This window comes from Prionailurus bengalensis, chromosome D1, assembly GCF_016509475.1.
Source record: "Prionailurus bengalensis isolate Pbe53 chromosome D1, Fcat_Pben_1.1_paternal_pri, whole genome shotgun sequence".
In the NCBI taxonomy this organism is placed as follows: Eukaryota; Metazoa; Chordata; class Mammalia; order Carnivora; family Felidae; genus Prionailurus; species Prionailurus bengalensis.
Genome location: NC_057346.1, coordinates 102,005,537 through 102,023,114, shown reverse-complemented (window position 1 = coordinate 102,023,114; position 17,578 = coordinate 102,005,537). Strand labels below are relative to the sequence as shown.

The following is a 17,578-nucleotide window of genomic DNA, read 5'->3' as shown; positions in this document are numbered from 1 at the left end:
TAAATTCTTTTAATTAATTAATGTTATTTTTTTTTTCAACTTTTTTTTATTATTTATTTTTGGGACAGAGAGAGACAGAGCATGAACGGGGGAGGGGCAGAGAGAGAGGGAGACACAGAACCGGAAACAGGCTCCAGGCTCCGAGCCATCAGCCCAGAGCCCGACGCGGGGCTCGAACTCACGGACCGCGAGATAGTGACCTGGCTGAAGTCGGACGCTTAACCGACTGCGCCACCCAGGCGCCCCAATTAATGTTATTTTAAAGATGTATTCTTTGGGGCGCCTGGGTGGCGCAGTCAGTTAAGCGTCAAACTTCAGCTCAGGTCACGATCTCGCGGTCCGTGAGTTCGAGCCCCGCATCGGGCTCTGTGCTGACAGCTCAGAGCCTGGAGCCTGCTTCCGATTCTGTGTCTCCCTCTCTCTCCGCCCCTCCCCTGCTCATACTCTGTCTCTCTCTGTCTCAAAAATAAATAAAAATATTGAAAAAAAATTAAAGATGTATTCTTTGTTATTTTTTTAAAAACCTTGTACTCTTTCATATGTTTTAGATGTTATTATATTATTTTTGTGCTTTTCCACTAGGAATTTTCACAAATATTCAAAAGTTGTTTTTTTATATGCCTTCTGATTGGTCTAGATTTCTGCATAAAAATGTATATAATTATTATTCATACCTTCTATATATTCATTCTTATTTTTGTTTGCTTTTGTAAAAGCTTAAAATATTTTAAAGATGCAAATTTAATTTTAATTTCCAGTATTATCCTTCTAAATTATTTATACTATATAATTCATCTGTTACATATATTATTATATCTTCACTATGGATGATAATGGTACCCTTCATCAGTTAAGGGATATTTTCCCTCTTGTTTAATGATTTATAATTAAATACACTTTAATTCTACTTTGCTTCATGTTAATTCTACAGTTTTTCATAAACCTTGGTTTGGGGACATAGTTCATTTCAGAAACATGTTTTCAATCCAAAGTGAATTTACTCATAAGAAATAATGGAAATTCAGATGATTTGCTCTACAACCCAAAGTATTCATATAAAAATGATTACAATACTGTAATAAAATACAAAATAATAAGGAAAATAGAAAACATAAAGAAAAATAAACAAATCAACCTACACTTACCTTTGAAAATCTTCATGGCTGGTGTGAGGGAGCCAAGGGAGAGTAGGGTTATTGTGTAGACTGACTTTCACTATCACTAATGGAATTACTGCTATCTATTGGCTCAATGGAATCTTTTCCTGCATGGAAGCCATTGTATGTGCTTGCACGGATGTTGACACAGTACAGTATTAATAAACTTTTGTCATATACTGTATTTAATGTAACTGGCAATAAGACAGCAGAGGAAAGGGTCTATATCCGCAGGCAGCCTGACCTAGAATGAAGCAAAGCATTCCTCACCTGACTCTTGTATGGAAAAGCAAAGGACTGCCCATAGGTGCTTTGAAGGGACAGAAAATATACTAGTGTCAGTTGTGGGCACCTTCCAACTTTCTGAACTTTGAAGTGACAAAAAATACACTAGTGTCAGTTGTGGTAACCTTCAAACGTTCTGAAAAGTCACTGATTTCTGCCAAACACCATGGCCTGAGACTAAGCATCTGAGTATGGAAGATGATCACCCACAATCCCTCAGAGAGAGAGAGAGAGAGAGAGAGAGAGAGAGAGAGAGAAGCACCATTGACTGAGTTGTGATTATGTGACATTTGATGTCATGTACTACTCATATTGCAAGACATCAGTCTTCTATCAAGTTAAGATTTATTAGAAGTGTTTGCTTATCTTGCAGAACACTCACAGAACAAGTTACTTGCAGTCCAAGGCACTATCATCTCTACTTTCTTTGTATTTGAATTCACTTGCCCTGTGACTTTTAATCTTGCTGAATTTTAGGTACATCAACAGTAGACAAAAACTTTTATTTTGTTATCTCCCACTGTACACAATTGAAACACTTCAATCAATTAATTTACATGGCAGTTGTCATCATTTGGGGCAATGAGTTTTCAGGGAGAAGCGCAAACATATCCAATGTTTTGTTATGCTTTGGTTATTATCCTACAATGTCTCTATTTATTTTGGGGTCAAATATTGAGGAAACATCCATACAATTTTCTCACAGCTAAAGAGCCCCCAGTGATTGTCCTCAGTTTGTTTCATGATGCCGTCTTGAACATGCATTGAAGTGAGGCTGGAACCAACTTATTTGGCCTACACACATCACGTTTAAATGTAGCTTTGGGTAAATCTTCATCCTGTTAACTCCTTCATTTTTGCTATTTTGATGCTTGGGCTTGTGAAGAAAAACATCATTAGGTTGAAGATAGTAGTGTGTTCTTATTCTTCATCATTTTCTTTCCTTTATTCACTTGTTCTTTCTTTCACACTTTAAAAGGAAACATTCCACGTGCCTCAATGACAAAGTCCAATGAAGCTTTATTGTTCTGTAATAACTTCCTATCATGAGGGAAAAAAGGAATTTGCCTTAGATTGCATGTGTCACCTTGATTAAGGAAGATAAATATGGATTGCAGAATCCCTTCCTCCTTTGAATCCAAATTAGATTGACAAAAAGAGGATCTCATGAGAAGTTTGGAAGGTGGAAGAGGAAAAAAAGCCAATACTCTGTGGTTGGCAGAAACATGGCTCCCAAAGATGTCCGCATCCCAATCCCTGAACCTGTGAATATTTCACTGCACATGGCATGTGCACCTAGCAAAATACTTGGTATTGCACAATTATTAAGGGTGCAATGATGAGTCAGATAGTGTCTTGTTTCAAGCTCTTCATCATCAAGCATTATGAAACATGCACTTAAGACTACACAAGATACAAAATGATAATTACTGCATAAACAATACCAACTGAGTGCTGTGCAAATACGGAGGAGGAAATTATAATTTTATACTGGGACCCCCAAGGAAGTGTTTAAAGGGAAAGTAATTTTTTCATGGCCCATATAGGTAGATAATTGGATGAAACAAACTTTGTGGTCTGGAGAGAACTCTAACTAGAATAATAAAAATTCACCTTCTTGCTCTGCGAACGTTGTCTTATCTGGATTTCTCTGTGCTAAATGAGTCGTTCTTATGACTCCTTGCACTGAGAACCACCTTTCAACATAAAATCCAGAGGAGTTACATGAGGCTATTTAGTGTCTTGTAGCAGCTAGCCTTAAAAATTAAATCCAGCACAGTATTTGAGGGAATAAAAAATAATTAACTTGTCATTAAAAGAAATTCTGGGTCCGTGGTAAGTTCCTGTTTCTGATGCAAGGACTAAGACCTCTGTTGCTGGTAAACACTTAGTTCTAAGTAACACAATTATGCTCTCAAGGTAGCAATTATTCTCTCAAGATCCACACAGAGCTGTAATTTACATATGCTTAATCAACACTCCTCAGTTCCAAAGTGTGGCTTCATGGTAAACCTGGAGATTCTCAAACTTATTCTGAGAAACATCTAAGTAATAGATTTGTACCTCTCTTGCCTGTATAGTTCACCTATTGAAAATATAATCAGTTAGTCATTTTCTTTAGTCGACAAAGATTTCTTGAACATCTACCGTGTGCCCAGTAGTATTATAGGTCCTGGGTAGGGCTATGAACAAGGCAATTGCTCTACTGAAAATCTTATTTGCAATGGGAGAAGAATAGACTTTTGAGGACACTATCAATTTCCTTCAGTGGTCTCAGTAAGCAGAAATAGACTCTTGTTGCATGAACTGAAGTGAGGCCATATGAGTACAGTGGTCAGGCCGGAAGAGGGAACAAGTTTGAGGGCATAAATTGCCAGAGGACTCAATTCATGTGATCAAATGCATATACCGCTGAAATTATCCACATTTTTTTTGCTATACAAAGAACATATTTGTGTTCCTTCAAGTTCATTAAGACTGTGATAGAATATATTGTACAGAATATATGGTATACACCAATCGTGTCGTGGAAATGAAAGTTATTTGGAATCAGAAGTTGGGACTTTTGATCTGTCCAATTAATAGTTACTTTGGGGCTATAGGATGAGATGAATAGCAGTACAAATTCTGGAATCAAAGTCCGGAATCAAGAATCTAGTCCCTGACGTATTTTAAGTGTGATTTTAACCAAGTCGTTGGAACTCCCTAAGCTCTGAGTTTCTTGTCTACAAAATGGAAATAATAATAATGACCTCAAGAGGTAATTAGGAGAATTAAGTTAAACTGGCATGTGCTAACTTCAATATACGCCGTATTGTTGCTATTATTAAATCTCTCACTTTCCTTATTTATAAAACAAAGGATTTGACACACATACATTTTTCCTGCTTTGATGTACTATAGGTTTAGTTGTAGGGAATAATGATACTTGCTTCATCTTTCACTGGAAAAGCCAAATGGCACAGAGTATGGAGTGCAGAACGCAAGACTGCCTTGTGCAGATTGAGTGACACCATCACTAAGTTTAGCATGATGCAAACCCAAAGCAAATTTTTCTTAATCTGATCCCAGGACACATTCAAAATAACTTGAGTTTGGGGAACAATACAATTGTGCAAATCTCTTAAAACAACAAACCTTAACAGTGGACTCTTCCTCTAGAGACGTACTTCCCCCAGGGTTGTTTGTAGACAAAACTTAATTGGTTCTTTTTTTTTTCCCCATAAGGCAAACATTTAAGGGAGGTTTCTCTTGTGGGCTTCCAGTTTATCTCTTGCCTGGTGTACATTGTTCATCATCTCTCAAGTAGCATTCGCTTTTCACTTCTGTATTCTTACCGGGAATATTTCTCTTTGTTCTCAGGTTGGTATAAAAATGTATCTGGAATTGTCAGGTTAAATTTTCATCTCATATTTTATCTCCTTTACTGTTTGTAATCACCATGAATTATCCCATGCACGTTATGTGTGTGTGTTGGTGTTTATCTGTGCACGTGGAAGAGACAGAGAAATGGGAGGGTGGGAGGAAGGAAAGTGACAGAAAGAGAGAGAGAGAGAGAATTTCCCATAGAGAGTTGATTATTTGATTACTACAAACTATTAATGGAAGCTATAATTTCTCAGAGTGCATTTAATAATAATTGTGCCTTGTGTATTTATTATGCGTTAATATGTAATATCTCTTTTCATACTCATAATAAAACAACGAGAAGAGTATTATCATTATTACTGTTACATCATGTTAAGGCATAGAGAAATTAAAGACCAAACAAAACAAGTATGAAACCAGTCCAAGTTAATAAGTCATGGCACCAGAATTCAACCAAAGTTTGACACCAGAAACAGAATTCTTTAACTAGAATACTTAGTGTTTCCTCATACCTGGTCTTTGGGGAAAAATGCATATTTATTGGTAATTTAATTTGAAATACAGAGTGACACAATATGGGAAGTCTGTGCATGCGTTTTTGCCTTTAGATGGTGAGGACAGTCCTCGAAGTGCTAATGAGGTCCCTAAGCGCCCCTACTTTTTTTCAGACCTCATTCTTTTTAAAATCGAGCCAACTTTCCCATGAATTCACCATTGCTATCTATTACCTGGCTAACCACCTGTCAGGTTTTCATGTACTCAGCTTTTGAGAAGTACGGCCACCACCATCTTTTATAGCATTTTGTTGTGCCGATTCATCCTTAACACCAGGCCCTCGGCTCTGACTTTCCGAGGAAGAATTCCTCCATTACTAACCTTTGGAAAACGCATAAGGGTGTAAAGGTAGCCACAGGCATATTCTGTTGATTCGGATACCAGTACATCTGTTGAAAACTTTCAAAAGGCAATTTCTTCTTGTTGAGGGACTCTTTTGCTTCTGTTCCCATGGACTGCACGTGATGACAGGAGCTCACAATAATGCTGCAGCACATTTGAGATAAATACTCAACACACATTTTCTCCCCTACCCAGACCTTCAAAGAGTATCTCCAAACCTGAGAACATAGCAACGCAATGAAAAGTGCATCCAATAAATGGGGGGAAATATTTTGTTACGTTTTCTTCCTGCCTGATAATAACCTTTTCTTCCCAAAATGAACACAAATTTTTTTTTTAAGGCTGGAAGACAAGGCTAAAAAAAAAAAACCAGTTTATAATGTTAGTGGATTTCAATGTTTAAGATTAGTTTAAAATGAAGTTTATGTTTATGTGGGAACAATTGCACAGAAATTCAAAAAAGGAAAAGTAATGGCAGGAAGAACTCAGCCATCATAGGTAATAGATAATAACAGTTTGCAACACATTTATATCACCCTGTCCAGAGAAAAGCAACACCATCCATCATATTCACTTAATTGCTAGTCGTAATGCAGATGATTTATCATTTTATTTGTGTCATTTAGCTTTATGGAAGTTGCATTAAGTGCTATGCACCGTTACTGTGCATATTGGAAAAAAAATTGTGATAAAAAACCCCAAACAAAATATATTTCCATATTACTGCTTTCTACCCGGATTTGATGTCATTTTTTACTTATTACATCGCAAATATATTCCTTTAACATGGTAATTTAACTTTTGTGACAAGAATGATAAATTGGTAGGTAAATAATTTTGACCAACGTATTAGCACACATGCTGTGACTAGTGAGCTGACCAATAACACAGCAAGTGTAGCTGGTTATTCTTTAATGTAAGTTAAAGGAAACTGCATTATGCATAGTAGTCTGATGCTCAAGTCTAATTCAATGCAATCACATTCATTCTCAAAGCTGTAGTTTATCTCTGTGTATCTATGCATGCTTAAATCTAAATGATCATGTCAAACTGGCCACTGGAAAACTATTCTAGGGGAGAATGAGCCCCATAAAGGGAGCATGAAGCCTTGGGGCTGGGGGTAGATGGGGAGAAGACACAGAAGTTATATAGAAAGGGTGACACTCTGTATATAATAAAACAAAGAATTTTAGAGATAAAATTATTAAATCTGTGACAGATGTATTTCAAAACAGTTCATCCAATTTTAGACAACTTTGACTATTACTATTCTTTAAAATCTTTAAGCCATTAGTTAACATCTCAGGTTTTCATTAGTTCGCCTGAGACTCTGGAGTTATATAGTCCCAATCTCATCAACTTTGGCTGGTAGCTTTCTCTTTTCTCCCAACAAAATTTTTCTTTCCAAGAGGGGTGGGTGGAAGTTACCTTTGTGGATAAGAGTCTGTTTATTCCATTATGGCCAGAAATGTATCTTCATGCCTGCTCTTATCTCTTCTGGTGATAACAATGGATAGGGTCCGTCAAACTGTAGTGGAACAAAGTGTAATGCTGGAATTAAAACAAAGGTCTTGGAAACATCATTTGCCCTAAAAATGACATTTAGCCTTCGGAGGGCACGATACAATACCATCTCCAACAAATTCAGTGTCCTGTTGAAAAGCTATCTCAGGATTCTTATTAAATAGAAGTGCACTTTGTGTCCTACAGAACATGAATGTTCATTGATGCTGGTGGAATCTCTCTCTCTCTCATTTTCTCTCTCTCTTTATCTTTATCATTTTCAAGCTAAGTAAATGCTGGCTATGGTCAGTATAACAGAATTCTTTCCCACAGGACTTCTCACAGTCTACCTTTAGTAGGTAGATTGTGTATCGCTAAGAGATTGGATAGGATATAAAGATTTCTCATTATTATTTGTTAAATGAGCACTTGTAGATTTTTCTCCATAATACCTATTAACATCATGGTAGTGTTTTCTCAGGAAAATAATTTGGGTGATATTGTTCTGGGAAAAGGTTTATATGAAACAACCTCTACATTTGTCAAATAAAAATTTGAAAATAAATAAATTGAGGAGAGCGTGGGTGGCTCCATCAGTTAAGCAACCAACTCTTGATTTCAGCTAAGGTCATGATCTCACTCTCATGAGAACCAGCCCCTTCTTGGGTTCTGCGCTCATTGTGGAACCTGCTTAAGATTCCCTCTCTGTTTCCCTCTGCCCTTCCCTTGCTTGATCTCTTGCTCTCTCTCTCTCAAAAAAAAAAAAATTGAAAATGAATAAATTGAAAATAAGTTTCAAAATATCCAAGATGCTTTTCCAGAGTTCCACTGGATTTCCAAAGTAGAGTGAAACAATCCCCAATTTCTGACTCTACTATAACTCTGTAAAAATATATCATAGTTTTAGAAAGCTTATTTGCATAAATACCACTGTAAATTGTGATGTTAACATCTTTGTTTTACATATTTTTTATCTCCAGAACATTATAGTCAATAATATTTAGTAGATTGTAATTACATCTTAGATATGCAAAAGAGTCCACACCCAGGGAATATGTATAAATATATGCATGTGCGTAAGTTTGTCCCTCAAGAACATAAATGAGTGCAGGTATGAGGTTAGCTTCAAAATAATTTTTTTATCTGACACTTAGGGCTGGCGAATTATTTGATTAAGTGGCTTCCATACCTAATCATGGAGAACATGTTTTATGCTTATGGTGAAAAAGTGATAAGGTAAAAAACTATTTTGGAGTTGGGTTAAAAGGAGAACTATAGCCCTTCATAAATATGTTAAACTACAAAACTACAATATACACCAGTATTGGAAATAAGAGATGTTTAAGAAGTAGTCTTAGAAATTTGGCTAAGCACAATATTTAGTACTAGTATGTTTCAATCACAATATTTTGGTATAACTGTCAGGTCCTGTTTATTTATTCACCTCAGTAACTTTCAAAGCCTGTTACATACCAAGTGCCCAGAAGAAAAATTTGCTGTAAAGAATGGCAAAGTGTAGTCATAGATATTGCATAAAGGAAGATAACAAATTACTAAACAAACCATACCTGATTTTTAAATTTATTTCCTTCTAGTTATCGCTGAGATTTATAACAATATTGATTAGAATTCAGAAAATGCTCAATTTCACCGATGTGACAGAGTTTATTCTTTTGGGATTAACCAGTCATCAGGAATGGCAAGTTCTCTTCTTCGTCATTTTTCTTGCGGTCTATATTGTCACCGTGGTGGGCAACATTGGCATGATTATGCTAATTAAGATCAGTCCACAGCTTAACAGCCCCATGTACTTTTTTCTCAGTCATTTGTCATTTGTTGATGTGTGGTTTTCCTCCAATGTCACCCCTAAAATGCTGGAAAATCTGTTATCAGAGACAAAAACTATTTCCTATGCTGGTTGTTTGGTGCAATGTTTCTTTTTCATTGCCCTTGTCCATGTAGAAATTTTTATTCTTGCTGTGATGGCCTTTGATAGGTATATGGCAATTGGGAACCCTCTGCTCTATGACAGCAAAATGTCTAGAGCTGTCTGTATTCGACTGATTTCTTTCCCTTACATATATGGTTTTCTGACTAGTCTGGCAGCAACCCTCTGGACATACGGCTTGTACTTTTGTGGGAGAATTGAGATCAACCACTTCTACTGTGCAGACCCACCTCTCATCAAAATGGCGTGCGCTGGGACCTTCGTAAAAGAATATACAATGATCATACTTGCAGGCATTAACTTCACATATTCTCTGACTGTCGTCACCATTTCTTATCTGTTCATTCTCATTGCCATTCTACGGATGCACTCAGCCGAAGGGAGGCGGAAGGCCTTTTCCACCTGTGGGTCCCACTTGACCGCTGTCGTCATATTTTATGGGACTCTCATATTCATGTATCTCAGGCGTCCCACAGAAGAGTCCGTGGAGCAGGGGAAAATGGTGGCTGTGTTTTATACCACAGTGATCCCCATGCTGAATCCCATGATCTACAGTTTGAGGAACAAGGATGTGAAAGAAGCCATGAGCAAAGTGGCCAGCAGAACATGCTTAACAAAATAAAATTCAGTTGATAGTATCTCCTGTGTTTTCATAAGCATTAGCCAACAGGTTGTTGTTCAGCACATCGCTTAAAGACTTTTCACAAAAGCTAACGATTTTGTTCATTAAAAATTAAAAAAAGAAAAAAGAGGAAGTGCCTTGTGGTTCAGTTGGTTAAGCGTCGAACTCTTGATTTTGGCTCAGGTCTTGATCCCAGGGTCATGGGGACCCAGACACATGTGGGGCTCTGTGCTGAGTGTGGGGCTTGCTTGGGATTCTCTCTCTCTCTCTCTATGTCTCTCACTCTCACTCTCTCTGCCCCTCCCCCACTCACTCACGGGTGCACATGCACTCTCTTAAATAAATAAACTTTTAAAAAGTAAACAAAAAATTAAAAACTAAAAAAGAGGAAGTCTTGAATTCAGAAAAACAAAGGAGATAGATCTATCCCTGTTGATGTAAATAGTGAGGATTAATTAAAATTTAATAAATTAATTCATTGAAAAGGTTATTTGAGCCAAAGTCCCCTGGTACACTAATTGCAATTGTTCAAATACTTAGCTACAATGAAAAGATTGTTTTTCTTACTTAAAAAAAATGCAATGGATGAGTTTGGGATATATTTATCAGTTTGCCTATTTAGAGAGTAAATTGGGGCCAAAAAATAGTATATTTCACTTAGTTTTCTAGTATGATGACATCAAAACGGTGGTCTGGCTTACAGTGGTGAGACCCTGTGAGAACAAATGCTTTTTTCAAGATGAAGGGTGGGTCTTTTCCGAGACTACCCCATTGAAAATAGCTATCCTATTGTAGTTAATCCCTTTTAGATTTTTTTTTTGTGTTTAAGAGAGATACAACATAGTAAGTGTCTCTCTTTTACAGATTCCAATAACTGCCGTATTTCAATGCCAAGGTGGTCAGTGACCAGACTGTACTTCTCACATGCCCCTGACAGTGTCTTCAATCTGACTAAAGACTGGGTAGAATAGGTGAATGGTTGTGTATTTTTGAAAGCACAGCTCTCTAGAGTTCACTTAAAAAATTAAACTGATATTCCTGGGGAACACTTGGTACATCTGTGACTAAGATAAGGTAGTTAAGTAGTTTGAAATAATTTTTGTATCTGAAAGACATAAAGTATTTAGGTAGTCTATTTGTTGCTAATAACATGTCCCACCATGATAGTGTTAACATAATTTGGTATTTCTCATATTTCATTTCACAAAACACAAGCATGAGACAATGACGTTAACACTTGGACTTTGTTGGGGCACCTGGGTGGCTTAATCAGTTGAGTGTCTGACCCTTGATTTTGGCTCAGGTCATGATTTCATGGTTCATGGGATAGAGCCTCGAGTTGGGTTCTGAGCCTGGTTGAGATTATCTCTCTCCCTCTCTGTCCCTCCCTGGCTCATGCTCTCTTTCTCTCCCGCTCTCTCAAAGTAGATAAACATTAAAAACAAACAGATAACAAACAACCCCCCCCAAAAAACCCAAACCTTGGGCTTTCTTAAAGTCTCTTGGTAAATGAATAAACAAACAAACTGCTGTTTTGATGTAGAAAATACATAACCTTAACAATGTAATACACACTTAAATTATACATGTAAGTAATTATAAATTTACCTTCAAAGATATAAATATAACATGAGATTGATGTGTATGAGAATAAACATTCCCTCCCCCAGTCATGCTCCGTCTCTCTCGCTTCTCAAAAATAAATAAACATTAGGAAAAAAATACTCCCACTTATACAAATTACTAATTTGGATTAAATTATAATACTGTATCACTGTCTCTATGGTTGCAAAATTTAAACACCCTAAAGACTGTAAGATTTAGCACAATGTTACTTGTGGGTTTAGTTAAAAGGAGCTTTGTCAGTACAACCATTTATTTTCCACATTTAGAGAGCTCTTGATGTGCCAAATTAGTTGTTGATTACTAATAAATTTCAAAGTGTGGTTTTAAAGTATTTTGATACTTTGTAGTCTGTGAGCAGGTGGGTCTGGATCTTTGTTACCTGTTTTTTGTTTTTTTGTGTGTGTTTTTTTTTTTTTCAAAAATGAAAAGATTTCCCTGTTTACCTTTTTGTAGAGTTAGTTTAGTGTTATACAAAGAATGAGGACATTGAGGTCAAAGGTCAAATGATGCTCCTGCTTGAGTTTGCAAATTTCAAAGCAGTTTGTTAGTCACCTTGGATAAATCATTTTTTATGATTTGCCTGTTAATTTTAGGTGATAGTCATTAACCTCAAAGGTCTTGTTGGGCTAATAATATCTATGATTCTAGTTTCGTTAACAGAACTTAAAGCAATTTTGCCATTTGCTGAGAATTCAAGATATCTTTGTAAAATACTTTAAAAATAAATCTTAGTATTACATTTATTTCTGTATCTGTCAGCCTCATTATATTTAAGCAGCTCTAACATAAAGTGTATTTATCTCTCTTTGTCATGATGCAAACCAAGAATATTTTCCCGAGGGGTGTGTGGGTGGCTCAGTTAGGTAAGTGTCCAACTTCAGCTTAGGTCATGATCTCACGGTTCATGGGTTTGAGCCCCACGTTGGGCTCTGTGCTGACAGCTCAGAGCCTGGAGCCTGCTAAAGATTCTGTGTCTCCCTCTCTCCGCCTTCTCCCTCTCATGCTCTGTCTCTCTCCCTGTCTCAAGAATAAATCATTAAAAGATTAAAGAAAAAAGAAGAAGAATATTTTCCTGAGATGCATAACTGCCAAGTTTGAGTGAAAGAAGGCAGAACCCATGTGATGGTGGAAAAGTTACATCATGTTATCAAGAATTTTGATTTCTTAATTTTACTACAAAGACTACCCTTCTCATTAACAGTCCTTAACTTCTCCCTCCTGAGATACTTCCAGACTTTTAATCATTATTCCTTTTATGATTACCTGGGCAGCTCCTTGGGGAAATGCTCTCAATGCTCTCAGTGTTCAAAATTCTATTATAAACACTGGGAAACTGTCCTTTGTTGTTCTCTGCTGAAGGTAGGTCTGCAGATTGTGTATTTTTGCAACACAGATTAATGCAGTCAAATCTTCTCATTTTTGTCTCTGTCTTGAACATACCACTGAGACTTTCTTTGCAGACTTATTTGTTATCACGGTACTTTATTTTTTGAAATTATATTATGGGGAAATATTCTTATCTCTATCCATTCAAAACATCATAGGGAGCTCATTACAATGGGGATTTATAACATTTTATTCTCATTTTTTACCCATTACTCTTCTCTACAAGTACCATTGATTTTCCCATTGTTGTATTTATTTTTAATTTTTAAAGTTTGTTCGCTTGCTTGCTTGTGCATTTATTGATTTATTGATTGATTGATTGATATTTTGGTTGGGGGGGAAGGCAGACAGAGAAAGAGAGAGACTCCCAAGCAGTCTCTACAATAGCAGAGAGCTGAACACAGAGCTCGATCTCAGGAACCATGAGATCATGTCCTGAGCTGAAATCAAGAGTCAGATGCTTAGTTGCCACGCAGGTGCCTCCTTCGCACTGTTTTTTTGTTTTTAATTTTTTTTTCAACGTTTATTTATTTTTGGGACAGAGAGACAGAGCATGAACGGGGGAGGGACAGAGAGAGAGGGAGACACAGAATCGGAAACAGGCTCCAGGCTCTGAGCCATCAGCCCAGAGCCCAACGCGGGGCTCGAACTCACGGACCGCGAGATCGTGACCTGGCTGAAGTCGGACGCCCAACCGACTGCGCCACCCAGGCGCCCCACGCACTGTTGTTTTAAAAAATATTTGAATGGAGGTGAGAATATTATGTCAGTGGGAATGATTCGACTCGTAACTATACCTCTATTATCTTTCTTCATGGGAAATTCCTAAAAGGTTAATACATTTTTTTTTTGGTAAACTACACATTTTATCTTCTCAATTGTTCTGACAGATGATGCACTCGGGCAATCAACTGGCTTTTTCCCAGAAGTCATTTGATCATCTCATCCCAGATCTGTGGGATCTCTCAAACTTTGAGGAGGAGAAAGAAGCAGTCCATGGTCTGCTATCTTTGTGGTTCAGCCTGCTCCAGGGTCATACAAAGTTCTTCTAGTTTATCGAGGATGGGCCGTTAAAAGGATAACTTGGTTATGTCTTGAAGGATAATCAAGCTAACTTTTAAATGTAAAGAAATAAGATAATAGAATAGGTCATCAAAGAGGCAGCAATATAAGGTCATTGAGGGGACAACACTGGAGTTAAATTCATTGGTTTGCATCCTAATATGGTCAGTTAGTGGTTGTCTGACCAGGGAGATGTACTCAGCCTCGGTGCTTTGGTTTCCTCATTGCAAAGTGATGTTGCTGATAGAACCTGTCTCATAGGACCTTTGCATGCAAAACGTTCGGTAAGCACTCGGTAACAGTTCGCTATTCTTACTGATGTTATAAAGCTGAGATTGTTGTCTCTAGAAGAATCTGTCTTGAAGAGTTTTTATAATATTAGAATACTGTAATGTATTCTATAAAGCTGACTTGGAGATCACGGCACCGTAAAAAAAAATGGTAAGTGTGAACATTCCTGAGTATTAGTTATATGTAACATCCAAGCTGGGCAATTACAACCACAGAGCTGATGATTTTGTACAGAGGAGAAGAAATGCACACACAGGAAGGGACTAAAAATTGGAGAAGTAGTATTAATTTATACATCTTAGATACCTTGATGCTTTTTTACATGTTTTATACTTTATTTACTTTTGATGTTCACTTTTTATTTATTTTTGAGACAGAGAGAGACAGAGAGAGAGAGCAGGGGAGAAGTAGAGAGAGAGAGAGAGAGGGACAGAGAGAATCCCAAGCAGGCTCCATGCTGTCAGCACAGAGTCCAGCCCAATGTGGGGCTTGAACCCACCAACTGTGAGGTCATGAACTGAGCCCAAATCAAGAGATGGACACTTAACTGACTGAGCCATCCAGGTGCCCCTGTGTTTTATACTTCAAGAAAGATAGTAGGTCCATTAACACAAGTTGACTCTGTTAATTAGAGAATCATAGGTGCATCAAGTAGGGTCAGGAGTTTTTACATAGGGAAATCCCTGCCCTTACCTCTAGTCCCCAACCAGTCTGCAGCTGTCATCTGACTCAGTATTTTCACACTCGAAAGGTACAAAAGATGGGTTACAATCATGGAATACATAGTAAGGGGAGACTTAGAATTGAAACCTTGGTGCTTATCAGAGTGCTTGGGTGGCTCAGTTGGTTAAGTGTCTGCCTCTTGATTTTTGCTCAGGTCATGATCTCAGCGTCATGAGATCGAGCACCACATTGGGTTCTGCACTGAGTGTGGAGTCTGCTTAAAATTCTCTCTCTCTCTCCTTCGGCCCATCCCTCCCTCTCATGGATGCTCTCTCTGTCAAAAGAAATTAAATTAAATAAAACATAAAATTAATAATTAGAAACCCTTCGATGCTTATTATGTTATGTGCCCAATCCATAGCATCTTTAATTCCAGTATTAAACATTTTAAGAGCAAGAAATAGTTCTTAGAGAGTAACACACTTAAATTTATCCTGTTTCTAATAGCAGGGGCCATAATGTGATCACAGAGCTTGTACATTTTTTCAATATATAAAAGGATGTCTCTAGCAACACCCTTTTTCAACATGCCAAGCAAATACTTCTCCTTCTGAGCTTTTGCACGTCATGCCCTTCATTTCATATTTCCACACTGTTCCTCACCAACTCAGAAGTCACCTCCTCAGAGAAATCTCTGCTCACTCTGTATGTCTGTGCCCTGCCTCCTCTTATTTCTTATCTCCCTAGCATGTGGCACTTTTGTCACAGCATGTCCACTCCCTGGAGTCTCTTGCTGGTATCCTTGTGTATTGCTTACTCCTTTTCCATGAGAATAAAGTACGAGGCAAGCCAGAATCTTGTACATCTCGTTCACCCTCAGATTTCCAGAATTTAGAACTCTTCTAGATATGACAAATATATCAGCCATATAATTGGCTTTGATGTTTGCGAATAAATTAGGATAAGCAATTATAAGCAAAGGTCCATTGGTAAACCAGTAATATGCCCTTCAAACCATTATTACTATGGGGAGCTTAAACTCCCAAGATGGTGCTAAGCCTACAGATACATCCTTGAGAACTTATGGCAAGTTTTTACTTGTTGAGAGAAGTAAGCTGGGCAAGTGTAGTAAATGGGAAAAATATTGTTTGGGGAAACTTTCCCCTGTGATAACATTAGCTGCGAAAAATGAATAAGAAGATGTAGAATTGCTTCGTTCTGAAAACCAGTGGAATCTGAAATAACATGTCACCTAAACTTCACTTCATGATATTTATCTGTTGACAGAATTTTAATACGGGGTGCTGCACTCAAACAAGCACGGTGTTTAGCCAAACAAAATAAAATATAACCAGGAATTTCATATGTTGCAGGAATAAATCATATGCTGACATAAGGTAGGGCAAATATGTCAGTAACTAGATTGTAACACCAATGTGTAAGTTCGTAAGTTGAATAGGCTTTAGCCATTCCCTGACAACCTTCCGTCTGACTTGAATCATATGTGTGCCTTGTGATTTTAACATTATTATACTGCTCTAGCAAAATATAAATGTCCATTTTTAATAATATATGATACCAATGTAGGTAGTTGTCTATTTTACTGATAAAGAACTAACAAATATTGATGGCCATTACCTATAAAATCTACTACAGGAACTGATGATGCCTTCATATTCTTATCTTGCACATGGCACAATATTTGCATCGATTTTTAAATGATTTGAATTAGAATAAAGATATATATGACTCAAAAGTTTCAAGAAAAAAACAGATCCATTCTTTTTTTTTTTTTTCCTCTCCATAGGCACTACAGACTGGCTCTGTGTTAGGACAATGCCAAATTTCACGGATGTGACAGAATTTGTTCTTCTGGGCTTGGCCAGTCGTCAGGAATTTCAAGTTCTCTTTTTTGTGATATTCCTAGTAGTTTACACGATCACTCTTTTAGGGAACATTGGCATGATCATTCTGATCAGCATCAGTCCTCAGCTTCAGAGCCCTATGTACTTTTTCTTGAGCCATTTGTCTTTTGTCGATGTGTGGTTCTCTTCCAATGTCACCCCCAAAATGCTGGAAAATTTATTATCAGAGACAAAAACTATTTCCTATGTGGGGTGTTTGGTGCAGTGCTACTTTTTCATTGCCCTTGTCCACGTGGAGGTCTATATCTTGGCAGTGATGGCCTTTGATCGCTACATGGCCATCTGCAAGCCTTTGCTTTATGGCAGTAGAATGTCCAGGATTGTCTGTGTTCGACTTATCTCTGTGCCTTATGTCTATGGATTCTCTGTTAGCTTAATATGTACCCTCTGGACATATGGATTGTACTTCTGTGGAAACTTTGAAATCAACCACTTCTATTGTGCAGACCCTCCTCTCATCAAGATTGCCTGTGGGGGGGTCCACATCAAAGAATACACGATGATTGTTATTGCTGGAATAAACTTCACATATTCTCTCTCTGTGGTCCTCACGTCCTACACCCTCATTGTAGTCACCGTGCTACGGATGCACTCTGCTGAGGGCAGGAAGAAGGCGTTCTCCACCTGTGGGTCCCACTTGACAGCTGTGACCCTGTTTTATGGGACTCTTATATTCATGTACCTCAGGCGTCCCACTGAAGAGTCCGTGGAGCAGGGGAAAATGGTGGCCGTGTTCTATACCACAGTGATCCCCATGCTGAATCCCATGATCTACAGTCTGAGGAACAAGGATGTGAGAGAGGCAGTCAACAAAGCAATTGCCAAGGCAAATGTGGGGCAGTGA

The 17,578-nt window shown here is 37.7% G+C and overlaps 1 protein-coding gene across 1 annotated transcript; it reads left to right on the top strand.

Annotated features, from left to right (window-relative positions):
• The first annotated feature begins 8,848 nt into the window (after positions 1-8,848).
• Positions 8,849-17,578, top strand: LOC122482791 (olfactory receptor 5M9). The gene is made up of 2 exons (XM_043579086.1): positions 8,849-9,441; positions 16,645-17,578. The coding sequence occupies exons 1-2, from the start codon at positions 8,849-8,851 to the stop codon at positions 17,576-17,578; spliced, it is 1,527 nt and encodes a 508-aa protein (XP_043435021.1).